Source organism: Aythya marila (genome assembly GCF_965140915.1).
Source record: "Aythya marila genome assembly, chromosome: 3".
In the NCBI taxonomy this organism is placed as follows: Eukaryota; Metazoa; Chordata; class Aves; order Anseriformes; family Anatidae; genus Aythya; species Aythya marila.
This window is the reverse complement of record NC_139044.1, coordinates 100,101,301-100,118,917: the sequence shown is the minus strand read 5'-3', so window position 1 is coordinate 100,118,917 and position 17,617 is coordinate 100,101,301. Positions and strand designations below refer to the sequence as shown.

At 39.3% G+C, this 17,617-nt stretch overlaps 1 protein-coding gene across 2 annotated transcripts in view; it reads left to right on the top strand.

The window, feature by feature from the left end:
* Positions 1-5,493: 5,493 nt before the first annotated feature.
* PXDN (peroxidasin) overlaps positions 5,494-17,617 on the top strand; it is an 82,373-nt gene continuing 70,249 nt past the window's right edge. For both annotated transcript variants that reach the window (XM_082757302.1, XM_082757301.1), the window contains exon 1: positions 5,494-5,815. In XM_082757302.1, coding sequence (XP_082613428.1) covers positions 5,598-5,815 — 218 coding nt within the window. In that variant the 5' untranslated portion in view covers positions 5,494-5,597. The remainder of the gene's footprint in view (positions 5,816-17,617) is intronic.

The window sequence follows — 17,617 nt, the reverse complement described above, 5'->3', positions numbered from 1 at the left end:
TCCTAGTATTATTTTTCATTTTTATTTAATATTATTTTTCTAGTCCATCATTTAAAAAACCAGAAGGATAGAAAGTGTGTTATCCTATTGCACTATCTACTTTTCAAACCTGACTACCTGACTCTCCAACTGATATTTTTACTCCCAGTGCATTCTCTGTGATATCAAAATAAATAAATAAATAAATAAATAAATAAATAAATAAATAAATCTATCTAGTAGATTCATAGATTCATATTGCACAGTTATACAAAAATAAAGACGATGGGTGATGGGTGTTTCGCTAAATAGTAGATAGTGGGTTAGTGAGGTCTGTTTCCTACCATAGCTACTCCTAAAAAATGCTGTCTTTGAAAGTGAGGACACACTAAGAAAGAATGTCCAAAACCCCAAAATATCTGGCAAACATAAGTTACCACTGGTTGATTTAAGATACAATAAGAATCCTTCCTTGGGCACATATATTAGCACCGGGTAGGCTGGATGAACATACTTTGGAAGAGAACCTGTACTTTTTTTGCCAATTTATATAGAATCTGTCCAAGGAATTTCTTGTTATAAAGAAACTAACAATGTATGTTCTGATGATCTCCAAAACATGAGGCAACTACAGATGTCCTAGCACATGCCAGAGAGAACAGTACATTCTTGTTTGAACTGGGACAGAACCCTTTTTAAAATGTAATTGGGCAAGATGCAATCTTCCCTGGAGATTAACTTTATACACAGGAAATAAAAATGTTACCTTTAAAAGATATCAACATAATCGCTGTCCCAGCTGAGAGGAAGAAGGGTATGTGAATCCAGCTTCTGTGGAGGCAACATCCTCAGCCTTTGCTGGGCCAGCAGATATCATAAACTCTTGAAAGTTCATGGTTAGAGAAGTTATATTGCCTCTGACTAATCTGATATTGGAAAAGCATGCACTATTTCATAAAGTATGAATCTGTGCATAAAATAAGCTTTCCTGGATATTTGAGAAAAACTTACGAACAAGTATTCATGAATTTAAATAACTGACTTGGCTGGTACCCTGAGTTTAGCATACTTGTTCACAAGCCATCCAGCTTCACCACAACATTCACTTGCATATGTAATAGAAATAAAAAGCATGATTACATTCTTTCAAAAACCATGAGTTTTGCTTCTGTTTTTGGAAGATTAAATATCAGATGTGTTTAAGCTTCAGAGTCCTCTGCTAGCATATTATAAGAGAAACACTACACGTGTTTTTATGGTGCTTTTTTTTATCAGCTATTTTTACAGTCTGTTCTTCTTAACTGTTATAGTCACTGATGACTAAAATGAACCTAAACAATAAATGGGGTCACAATTCTGTGTCTGTCACAGTCAATGGAACGTTTCCATTGTCACATATCTGAAGACATTTCAATAAGTCTTGAATGCCTCATTTCATATCCAGAGATAGAATATTAACTGTATAAACTAAAACAAAGAGGATCTGTGCCTGTATTTCTTATATCTGAATTTTTATCAAAAACAAAGGTAAAGATATTAATTATTTGATCTTTTAAAAAGATTTTTTTTCACTACGTCAGCTAAGCAAAAGCTATAAAACTAAATTACTGGTATGGAATAAAACCAGCAAGTGGCAGTATTTGACAAAGGAAGCTTAAAATGTATTCGACATAGGAAACTTAAAAAGAAATGGAGGTTTACACTGTATCTATTTGTAAGGTAAATATTTCTCCCAGCACTCAGAAAGAAAGGTCTTTCATTTCCAGCATATATATATATATATATATATATATATATATTTGATAGGTGAACTGCTCAACTAGAGAAATCAGAAACAGAGGTCATTTTTTTCATGGATATTTATATGTAGGGTCAACAGAAATGACCCTACACATTTTACAAATATTTTTACTATTCTATATTCTATACTTTTTTTTTTCCCCCTAATGCATTCAAATGGAAGGAAAATAAGATGTCAATAAACCAGATTTTTTTAAAATTATTTTATTTATTTATTTTTTTACTGGGAGGGAAGGGAGGGAGACTACATAGTGGTGTCTATGTTTGTACCACCAAAACCATGCAAGGATCAAAAAAAGAGATTTAAATTAATTTCACAGAAGGATAAGGTTCTCTCCAATCTTTCCATGCTACGGTTTTATGAATATGATAAACTGTCATATAGAAGAAGCCTTTGGGCCTGATTATCTTCTTGCTGAAGTCACTGAACTGTTTCTCATTGATTTCAGCTATAGTAGCCCTGAACACTTTGCGTCTCAAGATTGATTAAAACAAACTTCTTACTCTAGTTACTTTATAGCAAAACAAAACAACAACAACAACAAATAGACAAGATTACGAGGTTGTAAAAGCAAACAACATAAAAACTTAGGAAACACCAGAAATTTGTCTTCTCCCTTGTGCAACTGGTATAGTCTTCAGTTGCATAATAAAATACGTTTTTCCACAAGACTCTAACTTTTTTTATTTCAAAAAATAAATCATAATTTGGGGATGAAACATCTCATGTTAAAGAAAGTTTATGAAGAACAGTTAAGAAACTATGATAATTTAAAAAAAAAAAATAGATTAATTGATGCATAATACTGTAGATAGCGTTATTATACAGCTTTGAATAAAATGGATTTCCTTTTTAACCCACTCTTTAAACATCTTTTTAAACTCCCCCTTTGCTACTTGAGAAAATCTCTTGAAAGCTTTTTTGGATCTTCTTACTTATGTCCAAGATGACTTCTCAATCTACCCATATTTCTCTCTTCTTTTCCCTGCCAAGCTAGTGTTTTATAGACTGAAAACAAGATAGAGTTCTTAGCCTTGGAAAATGTAGTCTTTATGTTTGGGTCTTTCATCAGTGCACTGACAGGGAAAGAACTTACTGCTGCCTCAGCATCTCAATGAATGTCAGATTAATCTGCATTATATTTTAATTAGATGCATTAATATGCTACCCAGTGTCTAGTGCTGAGCTAATTGCATGCCACCCCATACATTACCAGATTCCACAGGGCATGAAAAAAGTCTAAAGGAAATGACTTGTGAGGAATTCATAATAGATTAGCCAAGAGCCTGGAGGTTACATGCAACATAAAGTAAATGGCAAGGATGCTATGTAACATGTTAAGGCTCAATCACCTAATTAGGAGGAAAATATCCATATCCTTTTAATCTTACACTTGGAATTGCATATGTATAACATAGATATTTCCAATGCATAAGGCAATAGTCTAGCAAGTTCCCAAATAGTAAAAACTTTTCAGAACCATTCTGCAGAAATCATAATCAGCTTTGACTGTGTACTTTATTTTTGGACAAGAATCATCATAAAGTACCACAGCACCACAAAGTAAACCACTATCATATTTTTGTAAATGTTACAAATATTCCGATTTAGTGATATCTCTATATTATTGCGTTTAATTATTTAACCTCAGATGTTCTGCTGCATTTAGTATGGGCACTGCAGGACAACAGATTGATGACAGCCAAGATATCCTAATGTGAGTGGCATTTCCGGCAACTGTGCCAATACTTGCATGTTGTAGGTCAAAAGTGTCTGAGCTTTTCCTGGACCAGGAAACAAATTTAATTTTCAGGTTATGCACATAGCCCAGCACTGATTACAAATGCGGAGGTAGCAATATACATAGCAGCTGCTTGCTGAGTTGACACTGAGGTGATGCACCTTTTAACCTGCTGCTTCAGTACACGCTCACAAGCCTCGCTTCTACTTCAGTATGATATCCTCCACTGTAAGACACAGCTGACATATGAGTTTCTGAGCACATCAGTGTGTTGAAATAAGAGATTAAGCCCAGCTCTGCATCAGCATTTAGAAATGTGCCTAATTCAGAAGTGTATCTGAGTGACAAGAGTCTTCTGGGAGCCTCTTCTCCAAGAAACAGTACTGCTGATTGCACACCAGTGAGCATCCCCTGTCTTCCTCCAGGCAGATCCTGCAGGTGGCCAGTTAGCTAGCCTCCTGCTCGAGGAGGGTTGAAGGCTGTTTTAAAGGGCACAGGGCTCTTTAGAATGAGAAAAAAACATCCATGCTTCCATCAGCTAACTCCTGTTTAAGAGATGGAGAGTCATATCACACTTCAGAGAAGAGAGATGTGATGTCTCAGGAAAAACTTAGTCAAATGCATTTATGCAGAAAGCAAGCTGCAGAAAATGACTTATCTCAACATATGTGGATTCTGAGACTGAGCCCATCGGTGACCTCCAGCACTTGTAGCACACTTCCAGGCTCTGATTTCTCACATGAGGTATTCTATCATGTGTGTGTGTGTGGGGGGGGAGGGGGGTGGAAGGGGTGGGAGGGGAAGTAGATTCATTACCTGACTAACATGCTAAAATCAATTTCTCACAGTGAGATTCAGAGCAAGAAGAATCACAGCGGTGTTTTTAAATAAGAATGGCCTCTATGTGGTTTCCTGAAGAAAAAGGAGTAGAGGCAACCCTGCAGAAGTATCCTGAGTTATTTCTGGGGTGGAACTGGAGGTGCTGACACTTGTAATTCATAAAAGAATGTGTTTTTGTTACGTTCAATAGGTTAGCTGTGACCACAGTAGTTACAGAAATGACTTATCAATGTCTTCACCCAGGATAGTCAGAGTGGAGAGTGTTGGAGTCTGCTTACTTTGGAACTGACTCCACAGAAGAATGACAATGATTTTAGGGCAATGAAAGAAACTCAAAGGGAATCTAATTTTGTATTCTTCTGCAGGATTTGGTTTGAGGAAGTGTTGAGATTGTGGGAGCTGAGGATGCAAACAGTATTCCCATAAGTACAAATATGTTCTGATGGGCTTACACCTCCTGGCCAGCATACCCAAACACATCAGTGGTGTGTAATTTTGGTGAAATCCGTCAGATTTGCCCAGGCCAGCACTAAGCGCGCTAAGATGAGGCAGTCCAGGAGTTGCGTCCATGATGCCAGAGCAGGATAGCAGCGTGACTTAGTTGTGTGGAACTTGCTTCTTCCCATAAGGGTAATGTGAGGTCACTGTTATTGTCTGTGCCCCGTGGGACCGGGAGCAAAGGGGACATATGAGGCTTGGCCATGAGCAGAGTTCATGCGGGGTATCTGGGCATCACCACCGACTTTCTTTTTACTATCCTTCCCCTTGTCTTTTTTTTCCTCCTCTCTTCTCTTTCCCCTTCCCTTTCCATCTCCCCTCGTTTTCCCTTTCTTCCCCTTCCCTTTTCCTTTTTTTCCCTTCTCCTCCCTCCTCTCCCCTCCCTGGGGACAGCCCAGGCCCGGTGCACGGCTCCCGCAGCACCCATGGGTGCAGCGGCGGGGGGCTGGGGGGAACTCCCCACGGCGGAGCGGTCGCCCTGCACGGCCCAGCCCAGCCCGGCACGGCCCGGCACGGCTCAGCCCAGCCCAGCCTGTCCCGTCCCATCCCGCCGCCGGCCGGGGCGGTCCCACCGCCGTCCCCTCCTCCATCCTGCGCGGGGGGACGGGAGCGCCCCTCTGCCGCCGAGCAGAGCGGCAGCCGCGGCCGGGCGCGACGCGGACCTGCCGGAGCCCCTCTCTTCTTCCTCCTCCTCCTCCTCCTCCTCCTCCTCCTCCTCCTGCCCCGCAGCCGTGCAGCATGGCCCGGCGCGAAGGCCCCCCCGGGCTCTGCCTCCTGCTCCTGCTGCTGCTCCGCGGCGGGGGGCTCACCACCCCCCCGCCGGCCGCCGCGCAGCCCCCGCCGCAGCGGGGAAGTGTCTGGTGCCCCAGCCGCTGCCTCTGCTTCCGCACCACCGTGCGCTGCATGCATCTGATGCTGGAGAGCGTCCCCGCCGTGTCGCCCCAAACCACCATCCTGTGAGTAGCCGGGCGGGCAGGGAGCGGGGAGGAGGAGGAGGGAGGAGGAAGAAGGAGGAGGAGGGAATACCTGGGGTGGGAGGCACTTTGGGGGGCGGTGGAGCTTCGGCTCTTTGTCTGCGGTCGGGGGAGGGGGCTCGGCCCCGCCGCCCCCCATTCCCGGTTCCAGCCCCAGCCCCGGGGCTCCCCGCCCGGCGTTGTGCGGGTAGAGGTAGGCATCCTGGTTAGCCTGAGGGCACTGCGGGCTTCGCGGTCCCTGGAAGGAGTTTGCCGTGCCCTCAGCCCGTTCGGCTGGCAGAGGGATGGGGAGGCTGCTCGGTGCCGAGGCGTGGTGACGGTGGGTCAGCAAGCCGAGACCCCCACGGGACCCCAAGTCTTCTCGGCTTGCCGAAGATTCACTCGGTTCGAGTTCCCGCAAGAGCCTGAGGACATGCGACCTTACGGCCCGCAGTCCTATTTTTTAAAGCAGGCACGACCAGAGTGGCAGTCGAAGTGCCCCGGGCTCAACTATTTTGAGCAGCATTGTGCTGGTAATAAAACTCAGTGGATGATCAACCTCAATCACATGGATTTCACTGAAACGATTGCCTGTCCATCCATTTTTGTCCTTACAATAAACGCAAAGACCTAACTGAACACCCCATGCCGTGTTGTCTCAAGGCTTGCTGTGAAGACAAGATTTGTTCCACTGACCCGCTTCTGCGCTGCTTGGGCTCAGAAGGCTCCTGGCATCAGCCCTCTCCTTCCCCTGCACACACGCAGCCCTGGATGCCGAGCGGAGCTTGGCCCTGGGAATTTTCTTGCAGGGCCTCCTGTAATAAATTGACTTGCGACTTTGTCAGATATTTTCAAAAGGGATTCATAAAGCCTCGGTGTGTTTTAGCTTCCAAGTATTATTTAATGTGAAGACTACAGTCATTTAGCATTAACTGAGTCCCTATTTGGCAAGAAGTTCAGCCTTTTTGGCAGAATCCGATTAGTCCTGCAGTACTTGTAAACCTTTTAGGGAACAATACAGGAAGTGGGCGGTTAATGTTTCTTACATTTGAAACAAAGTACATTTACAGAGCACCTTTTGCCTTGAGATTACAGGAAACTGTGTAAAACTAGTTGTGTGAATCATTTTAAATGTAAAAAAGAAAAGAAAAAGGATATTAAAAAAAAAAAAAAAAAAGAAAAAAAAAAAAGCAATCATTAGAATGTGGAGTCAAATCTTAATGGCTTGATTTCATGTTAGCAGTAGAAGGGCCTGCAACAGCAAAAAGCATTAGATGAACCTAGCCAGGGTGGAGCTCCCCTTACGGTGGGTATTTATAATCTTGCAGTGACTCAGAGCAGAATGTATGAACAATGAAAGCATTATACTCGTCTTACCCCACTAATATATCAAATTGTCTAGTATCCCAAATCTGAATGATCATTCTGGCATAAAGCAACCTACAATGCAACAGAATTAATTAAAAAGAAGTTACTTTTTTTTTCCAGCTTGACAAAGAAAAATAATTCTCAAAATAGGCCTGTGGATGACCAGCGTTCTTCAAAACACAATGGTGGCCTTACTTTTCGTCTGGTTGTTGGTATTCTTTTTTGCCAGCTGACTGGGGGACACATAAATAAATTAAGGTCTTTGGTAATACAACTTTTTATAAAGACGCAATAACTCTTTCTGAATGGCAGTGAATGGGGAGGAGATGGATCAGAAGGTAATTAGGCAATACGTATCTCTGGGACAAAGAACAGTGATACAACTTATTTAATAATGAGTCGTTTGAAGATAGCATCTGTACATAAATAGCTTGCCTACTCCGTATAAAGGGCTTACCTTTAGCTATAGGATGTGCTTGAGAAAAAGTATTGCATCTGTCTGAAGTACTCATTGAATTACTCTGTAGTTTGCCAACAATTTTTACTTTACTACTCTGTAGACCTGCACTTTGTGGAGGTAGTCCATCAGCCACAGAGTACAATAATCGACAGCCTACATTCAGGAGTAGTTTCTTTTTTAAGCATGGAATCATGAAGCATTTATTTCATTGCCAGTTTGATTGTCACAGTTTGTCTTCCATTTAGAGCTTCCATTAAGTACACTCTTTTTAGTGGTGGTGATGATAGCTAAACAATTAGAAACAATGAATTAATTTCAATTGAACAGCTTCCCCTTTAAAATATGGCCTTACAAAATCCTGCAAACTGTGTTGCTGATGGGTTAAGCCCCCTTTTACTGGCATTGGTAAATTACACATTCTTGTCTGCTTTCTTTCTTTCTTAAGACACAGGTTATTTGTGAAGTAAAAACATTACTAATTTTTTTCTTGTTTTTCTTGTAAATATGTATAAACATATTTATATTGCTTTTTACAAGTGTTGGTTCTGAAAACTGTCCCATTTTGGAAGCAGAGTTGACTTTGGTCTATTTCACATATAATTTGTTCTATGGACTAAAACAGCATGGAGCCAGAACAACACCGCAGCCGAATGTTTTCCCCCCACATATCAAAAACATCTACTCCTAATCTCAGTCTTGCTGTTGAAAACTGCTCATAACATTACTGGTTGCTGACCTTGCCAGTGCTACTTCTGGCTGTACATTTTCTCACTCTCTCCTGCTTCCCCCACTTTCTGGCACTTCCCCTTCCCTGCTGCAGGCTGGGATCCATGGTTTAGATTTCTGCACAGTGGCTTCTGCCAGCTTCAGAAGTGCTTGTGGAGCCTTGTGCAAGCATGTGGTTCCACCCAAGTGTATATGATTGCTCTCCTGCATATACAGAGGATGTACCCCTCTTTGTAGCAGCAGGGCTGCTGTCTCTTGAGACCCACCTCCGGAGTCATTTGCAAAACCACTTCATGCCTTCAGCATTGTCTTGGAATGTTTCTTTCATCCCTGAGTACAGAGTGCTGGTGTACTCACAGGAGTTGCTGAAACATATTTGTATTAGGCTATTTAACTGGCTGAGGAATGCAAAATTCTGGGTATGAAAGTATTACTGTCCCCTGATTGTACCTTATTATTAGATATTAAATATATAAATATCTTATTATTAGATATTAAATAAACATTTATTTGGAAGATATTTTAAATCCAGAAGGGATTTCTATGTTTACAGCCATTTCTAGTTCATGGTGTTTGTAATTCTGACAGGGGGCCTTTAAGTGTTGAGGCAAAAAAAAATATTTGTGCCTTGCCTCAACATGATCAAAACTCGTCAGTCTACAGGCATAGGTACACCTAGTCAGACCAATACTAAAAGTTGTCCATTGTTTTTCTTTGTAGCAAGTGGACACTCTCAGATATTTTTGCTAGTTCTATGAGCATGATTGAATTCACTGCAGTTGGGTTTCAAAGGCTGAACAAGAGAATCTCACTTGTTTTGTGACCAGGTAAAAATTGACCAAAAATATGTGTCACAAAAGCAAGTGGACTTGATCTGCATTAAGAATGGCATAGAAATTTTTAAGGAGAAAATTACATTTCAAAATAAGCCACCTGTAAGAATATTTGCTACAAGCAATTATTACTTTTGGCTTTCTTGCATGTATGTTATGAATAGCATACCTTTTCAATAAGTGAGTATAATTTTAAGTGGTCAGAGCTTAGTAGGACTTTTAAAATTGTAATCACAATTGTTCCACGTGAGTAGCTTTTGAAGGTAGTCATTGAGATGAAATTGTAGGCAACGGTGTCACTCAGTAATGCTTTTGTTTACATGATTCCAACACATTATATAAATTGGAGAGTTTTTTCCTTTTTTATTTTTATTTTTAACTTTTGGGTTGTAGTGCAAATGTCAAGGATCCATCCAAAGGGAAAGGGGAAGGTGCTAGATTTTTAAAATCAGTTCCAAGTTTCTAGACAGCAGGATAAGAAATACTTACCTTTTCTTCAGAGATCTGTGATAATTTTCATGGAATCAGATGCTGTGCACTCAGAATGCCAGTGAAAATCATTATTGGTTTTCAAGAGCATCTGTCTTAATACAATTGAAAAAAAAAAAAGAAAAAAAAAAGGAAAGAAAAAAAAATAATAATTACACTCCAAAGAGATGTGTGATTTGTGTATATGATTTACCAAAGAGGTAAGGGTAATGAAAACTTAATGACATTTTGCATTTTGAAGTTGATTTGTGATAACATCCCTCCTAAAAGAGGCATTTAAGGAAAAGAAATGGGTGATATGTATGATTTTTGTCAGTGCAGGAGCCTCTGGGCTATCATAGTGAAATGATGCAGATCAGACAAGACCTGATCAGGAAGCCTTCATCATCATTTAATTATGTAAAAAAGTAAGACAGGTAAATTACTTCTGTACTTTCAGCTCCATCCTGAAGGAAGCTAAAAAGCTTATAAATAATATTTTTATTTTTTTTATTTTTTTATTCTTCCTCTTGTTCTGACATCAGGTTTGGAAAGAGAGTTTACAGAAACACTATTTGCACTCTATTTGCAAAATAGAAAAAAAAAAACTCTATTTGCAGATCTGCCATTTGCAAACAGTGTGCTAACAGTCAACAAAGCATCACGTCATTCTCATCTGAAAAATGCAGGATTGTTCCATGTAAGATCTTTGAAAGTCTTTTAGGAAACTTTTTGTAGACTAAACAATCAAGACAGCAAATAATTACACCTTGACATGGAAGGACAAAGAGTTGTAGTGTCATATCTGGGCTGTGAGTAGGCTCAGTCACTTGTCTGCTGAGTATCAATTCTCATATAGGAGACAGTCAAGACATGTGATGCTAGTATAAGATTTCAGTTAAAACATGAAGGTCTGTATATACTTAACATTAAAAAAAAAAAAAAAAAAGATGAAAAGATGAATAGATACTGGAGGTTTACTTGAAGTGTTTCAGAAAAACTGAATGCAGACATAGATCTTGTCAGACTCTTGGCTAGGCCACAAACTGCAGTAGATGCCAACAACGATTTCCTCAAATTACACAAAGCAGGGGGAAAGTATAAGTTTATTTCAATAAAATTATCTTAGGTCTTCCTTCATAGTAATTTTATGACCAAGTGCAGAATTCAATTTAAGATTAAAACACCTACATTTATGTGTCTATGCTTAGGAATTCACAGCCATCTTAGGTGTCTGAGGGTTCCCTAACTTACCCACTGCAGTTAATTGACTCTGGAGCAAGAATCAGGCCACCCCAAAGACTTGATTCATTTGCTAACTGTAAGTATCTAGGTCTATTTGAATTTGTCTAATGGAATCTTTTCTAGTTTACATCTGCTCCTCTGAAAAGAACATAGATCTCCCATTGGGCCTGTGTCACTGTGTCATACCTGTTTGTTCCCAGCAGATGTTTCAGCCTATGACATCTAGGCCAACAGCAGAAAAAACTGCTTGGGCAACTGAAGCAAGCTGCTGCTATATGGGCAATTGAATCATTTTCCAGCCTATGTTGACTGCTGACTAGTCTTCTGTTGACAATAATGGGAGTTTAAATATCTATATGTAGATATTGATGTTTATTTGTCTGAACAGAATCTTAATATATTTTCAGAATAGGATGTTTTCTTAATATTTTCCACAGAAACAGGCTACTTGCAAAAGTCAGAGGCTCAGGAATACACAATGAAGAAAGTAATTTACTTTAAAGGTAGCTAAAAAGAGAATATTTCTGCTGGCATGTCCATTAGACCCTATACTCTTTGAGTATCAACAAACCAAATTGGTGCTACAAAGGACACCAAGCCTCCCTAGAAAAACAGCCTTGGAGGATATGTAGTATGTGAATCCTGCTAAAGCCATTCTTGGCAATCTGTCTTTCCTGCTGATAGAATAAGCAGCATGAATGCCCTGCAGAGGGACCTGGACAGGTTTGATCAATGGGGAGAGGCCAATGGGATGAGGTTCAACGTGCTGGGTCCTGCAATTTGGCCACAACAACCCCATCCAGCAATATAGGCTTGGGGCAGAGTGGCTGGAAAGCTGTGCAGAGGAAAAGGATCTGGGGGTGCTGATTGGTGCTCACCTGAACATGAGCCAGCAGTGTGCCCAGGTGGTCAAGAAGGACGATGGCATCCTGGTTTGTATCAGTGTAGTCAGCGGGGCCAGGGAGGTGATTGTCCCCCTGTGCTCAGCTCTGGTGAGGCTGCACCTCCAAAACTGTGTTCAGCTTTGGGTCCCTCACTACAAGAAGTACATTGAGTTGCTTGAGAGTGTTTCCCAAGAAGAGCATGGAAGCTGGTGAAGGGACTAGAAAACAAGAGTTATGAGGAGTGACTGAAGGAATCGTGGTTGTTTATCCTGGAGGAGGCTGAGATGAGACCTTATCTACAACTACCTGAAAGGAGATTAAAGTGAAGAGGGTGTTGGTCTCTTTCCTCAGGTGATGAAGGATAGAACATGAGCAAACAGCCTCAAATTGTGCCAGGGAAGGTTTAGGTTGAACATTATTCTCCAATAATTTCTTCATGGAGAGTGTGGTTAGGTATTGGAATAGGCTGCCTAGAGAAATGAAGTTGCTATTCCTGAAGGTATTTAAAAGATGTGTGGGTGTGGCACTTAGGGATACGATGGGGCTTGGAAGGTCCTGTTGATGGTTGGACTTGATGATCTGAAGGTCTTTTCCAACCTATAGGATTCTATGATTTCTTCTGTTGGAAGAAATAATGAATGCTTAATCCCTTTCCTTTGTCTCACTGCCAGCCTGTTTTTGAAGTACTCTTCTCACTGAAAGGTCAGTGTTACTGAGCTTTCATCTGAATTTCCCCCTTCCCACTCTACTGTATTTTGAGGTGAGAGAATTATACATTTCCACAGTATTTGCAGGACAGATCTGGTGCGTGAGCTAATGGGATTTATAAAGCAGCACTCTGATGGTCTCTGTTCCATTTTCTGTTTCTTTCCTAATCATCCTCAGCATCATATTTTCTTTTCTTGAACTGTTGTTTTCATGGAATCATCAAGTGTAGCTTAAGATCTTGTCCGTGAGTAGTAATCATCAGTTCTAGGCCCACCATTTTATTTGGGAAGTTTGGAGTGTTTTCTCCATGTGCATTACTTTGTATTTACATGCATTAGGTCTACACTTTAATAGCCATTCGTGGACTGATGACAGGTCCATCTCTTCCTAGTCAGACTTTGTCAAAATAGATGAATATGATAAGCAGCAGTTTATCATCTCATTGTTCACCCCCCTTCTACTTATGAATACATTGAACAATGCAGAACCCATCACAGATCTTTGAAATTCTTCAGGTGACCTTCTTCCCCTATGAAAATTTACCACTTACTGCCAACTTCTCTTCATATGATCATCTGGACTGTGTAGGACATTTGCTTTCTATCTGCTTCCAAAGCTTATCATTGAGAATTTGAACTATGGTCAGTCCAAGATTTTTTTATTTGTTCTACTAAAACATTTTGGAAGGCTAGAAAGGTGATTTGTATCTGTGGACCACTTACTGTTGCTGTTTAAACCCACATTTCAAAATCATGGTTTTAAGTGTTCTGTTTTCCCAGTTTTGCTGACACACAGTTTCAGTGCTTCTGCTCTTACTCAGTTTTTCCAAACAACAACAAAATTAAAAGTGATGAGTTATATTATTTTTCAACATTGCTTTGGGGAATTTACAAGCATGAGGGACACTGAAGAGAATAAGAAATTTATGAGTTGCATAGGCAAACATGGGATTACTCACTGGAAAGAGTAAGAAATGAATGCTTGGACATGACTGAAAATACTCTTTCTGTCCTAATTCCCAATGAAGACTGGTGGAAAAACAACAGGGAGGTGCCTATCCCATGCATCATCAGGAGAGGCTGTATCCAAGACACAACGAGAGGGGTGAATGTCTCATCTAACATTCTGGTAAATACATGCCTAAGAGAAAAATGTGACTAATAAGTATTCCAACCTCCTCCATTTTCTGAGCAGCTCTTACTGAGTTATCTCCCAGGTGAGGTCAGTGCTCATTAAGAGGTAAGATGGGGGTGTCATTAACAAGCAGGAAACTTAGAATAGTTCAGTTGGAAGGAACCTTCAAAGATCAGAACTCTCAAGGCTAACCAAAAGTTAAAGCATATTAATGAGAGCATTTTCCAAAAGCTACTTGAACACTGAGAGGCATGGGGCATTAACTATCTCTCTAAGAAGCTCGTTACAGTGTTTGATAACCCTCACAGTAAAACTTTTCTGAATGTCCAGTCAGGACCTCTCCTGGTGCAACTTTGTGCCATTCTCGCATGTAAGTTGGCCGTTTAGATATTAAATAAATATTACACTGTTTATGTGTGCTCATGGATTGGCTTGTAAAGAAACTAAGTTTAAATTAAAGCATTGGGAGTCTAGAAGAAATAAAGCAGAAAGTATAGCTGACAAAGAAGAGAACAGAGCTCAGGGTAAAGACAGAAGCTGTGGAAAGAAACACCATAATGTAATAAAATAAATTGTTCTTGCTATTATGAAATGAAAAAATAACAAACAACTATTCAGAAAATAACAAAATAAGAGAAATAGTGTTTGTAATGTGCACAATTGCACAATTTTATGTTTTCTGAATTACAAAATGTACTTTTACAGGAAAATTTTACTCTGTGTAATGGATATAATGAAAATGTTAAAATAATATTTTCAAGCCCCAATCTTATTTTGAACAATGGAAAAACAAACTGTAAACTTTCACTCATCTTGATTCATCTCTCAAAATGGTGTTTGTTTCAGTTACTTCTTGTTGGAATCATATTTCTGAGACTTAAAGATTATTGTAGTTTGTTTACAGTATTATTCCCCACTTTATACAGTATTTTGTGATCAAAACACTCTAGCTCTTATCTTGCAAATGTGAGCTTATGCTTAGCTTTGTATACCTGAATAATGCCCAGGCTTCTGACTCTTCCTGGGCCTGGATATTTGCTGCTTCTCTTTCTGGCAAGTCAAACTATGTGTTTATGTCCTCATAGGCTATGACTTCACCTTACAAAAAAGGTCAATTTATAAAGGTGACATTTAAAAAGTTGTATTGCACAAGCTAAGTATTTATAGTTGCTTATCTTTCTGGAGAACTTTATGTATACAAATAAGTTAATATTTTAAAAACTTGTGTGATGTACATGTTTATACATATACATGCTACACATATAGCATATATGTGTGTGTATATGCATATAGGCACAGTAAAATGGAAGCAATTGAGCCAAATTGTCGTTATCATTTGTTCCATTTTGGATTTGATGAAAACAAAACAAAAATAACTTTTCAGGCTTTATTACTGTAAAGATGGGCAGAGTTTCAAGGCAATCCACAGAGATAGTACAATGAGGGCTGGCTGAGCTGGAACAGAGTGACTCAAATATTTCCTTTTGCTTCCTTTTGCTTATCTGGCTGAGGGATTATTTATTTATTTATGTATTTTTGGCATGGAATTATAACTGTTGCTCATGTGTATCAAGTGATTTTTTTTAAAAGAAAAATAAATGTTCGATTTATTGTAAATTACAAAGATTGTCAAGCCTCTTGAGAAAGATACAAGACCACAAGATCAATGTGGGCTCTCAGCTTCCTTTCTTTTTGTTTAATGTATATTTACAGGTACGAGTCACTTGTAGCAAAGATTGGGGCATTTAAAAGTTTGTGCGGTTCCTGGCATGGCTTCTTGAACGTTGTAAAAGCTTGTAGAATGAATGCTGTAAGCTTTGGTACAGTGTTCCGTAGTGTTCTGTGTTTTGTTTTGTTGTTTTATTTTGTTTTTTCCTTTTTTTTGGTGTGATCTGTTCTTTGGACTTTTAGATCTTTTATTCTCTTTCCAATTGCCACTCCCCAGATCTTTCTGAAAATTCTTGTATAAGCATTCTTTCCCCTTAAATCACCTATTACAACACTCTGCTCATTGCCTGGCTGCTCTCAAAAAGGAAAACAATATTACTTTGTACACAAGAGTAATGACTGCTTTTGGCAAGCAGGATGATGACTGCTTAGTGTCAGCATTGCATTAGCCAGACTCATGGATTCAGTAGCCTTTTAATAGCTATTTGGCTGCCAGTTTCCCATATAGGAGATAAAATATAGCATAAGTACATCTGTGCTTGCTTCAGCTTATCATAACATAAGCTTATCATAAGCATCATAGCTAGGGCAACATGAAATTCTGTGCAGGTTTTCAGACTTCTCAACATAGTTAAATTCAAAGGCTTGTAGCCTCTGTCCAAGGTCCACTGTGCTCTACAGAAGGTAAATATTTTGTCTCTTCATGATTTTGATCAGCCATTTGTATATAAAATCATACTTTTGTTGTCTGATGTTGGATTCTGTTTTATGCCTGATTCAGCAAACCTGTCATCAATATTCTGATCTTTAAAGTGTGTCTCTGAATCAAAGTCTTATAATGTTTATAAGTCTATAATGTCTTATAACGTCTTATAATGTCTTATAATGGTAAGAAAACATTTTTTCTCCATTTTTCAAAAATAGTTTTGAAAAAAGTATTTTTGAAAAAAAGACCAGAGAGCAGTGCGTGGTCTAGTGCACAGGTAACTCTAGTTAGCCTGTCAAAAAACAAACAAACAAACAAACAAACGAAAAAAAACCTTTGTCAATCTCCTTATACTGTCTGCTCAGATAATGCAAAAAGCTGGAGCAGTAGTGTGGTGGTGTGGTATGTGCATGTAAAACATATAGAGTGATTATTCACTGATGGGAGGCTGCTTATCAGAGCAAGGTGCCTTTTTTAGGGGATATGTTGTCACTGTTCAGATTGGGGATAACAACTGTAATTTGAGTTCAAGAGAGAGGTTTTGGTTTGATGGCATTTTGATAAACTTTCTCTGAGAAACTTGAAAAGTAGGAGTATTTTTTCAAGACATAAGCTGAATCATAAAATTGAGGTTTTTGACTTGGGTGACATTTTCAGTCTCCATATGAGAAGACCCAGACATTTGGTTTCAAGTGCCAGAAATGGGTAGGAAGAAATGAGAAGCTGTGACAGGGTTCCAAGTGCAGCAAGAGCAGAGTGGTTATGGGAACAGGTGGTTTGCTCCAGCCAGATTCAAGTCATTAATTTACCGATTCAATTTTCTTGGTCCAGCTGAAGCTTTAGTAATTATAATAGCACCCAGGTAGGGGTAGAATTAGCTGAAGTAAATCAAGTAAAATGTTCACTTATTAGATGTCTGTGTATGGATAAAGCAAGTTTTACATGTAGATTGAAGGCATAGCTATCAGTAATGATATTCTTTATATTATCACTATAATTATATTCTATAGTGATATTATATATATATTATATATATAACTCTGCTCACCCAGAGGCCCATCCAGCATTGCTCCCTGGCTCAACTCTGCCCAGCGGCCAGTGGCAGGTCCCTTTTGGAGCTGGCTGGAGCTGGCTCTGATCTGACATGGGGCAATTTCTGGGCTCTGCTCACCAAACTCTTGCAATGTAAACCCAGTACAAATATAATTTCCTTAAATATGAAAATATCTTATTTTTACTTACCGGCTTTTGCAGGCTGAATTTGTTTTGAAAAGGTCACAGGGATTTCTTCACAGGGATATTTCATATTTCAGGTGCCAATCTTCTGGACAGTATAAACAAACAAATGAAAAATCTTATGAAAACAAGCAGATGATTTGGATGGAACTTATTTATTTTACTTTTGAACTTGGAGATAATTGAACATGATGGTAGATGTCCATAAGTTATATTATTTTTAAGGTCTAGGACAACATGCAACAAATTTCCAATGGCATCAGGATTTGAAAAAAATTGTTGAATGCCTCCTTGTATTTAAAAAAAATATATATATATATAAAAAAATCTTGTTTCGGTTGGTGTCTCTTTGGCTTCATAAATCCAGTG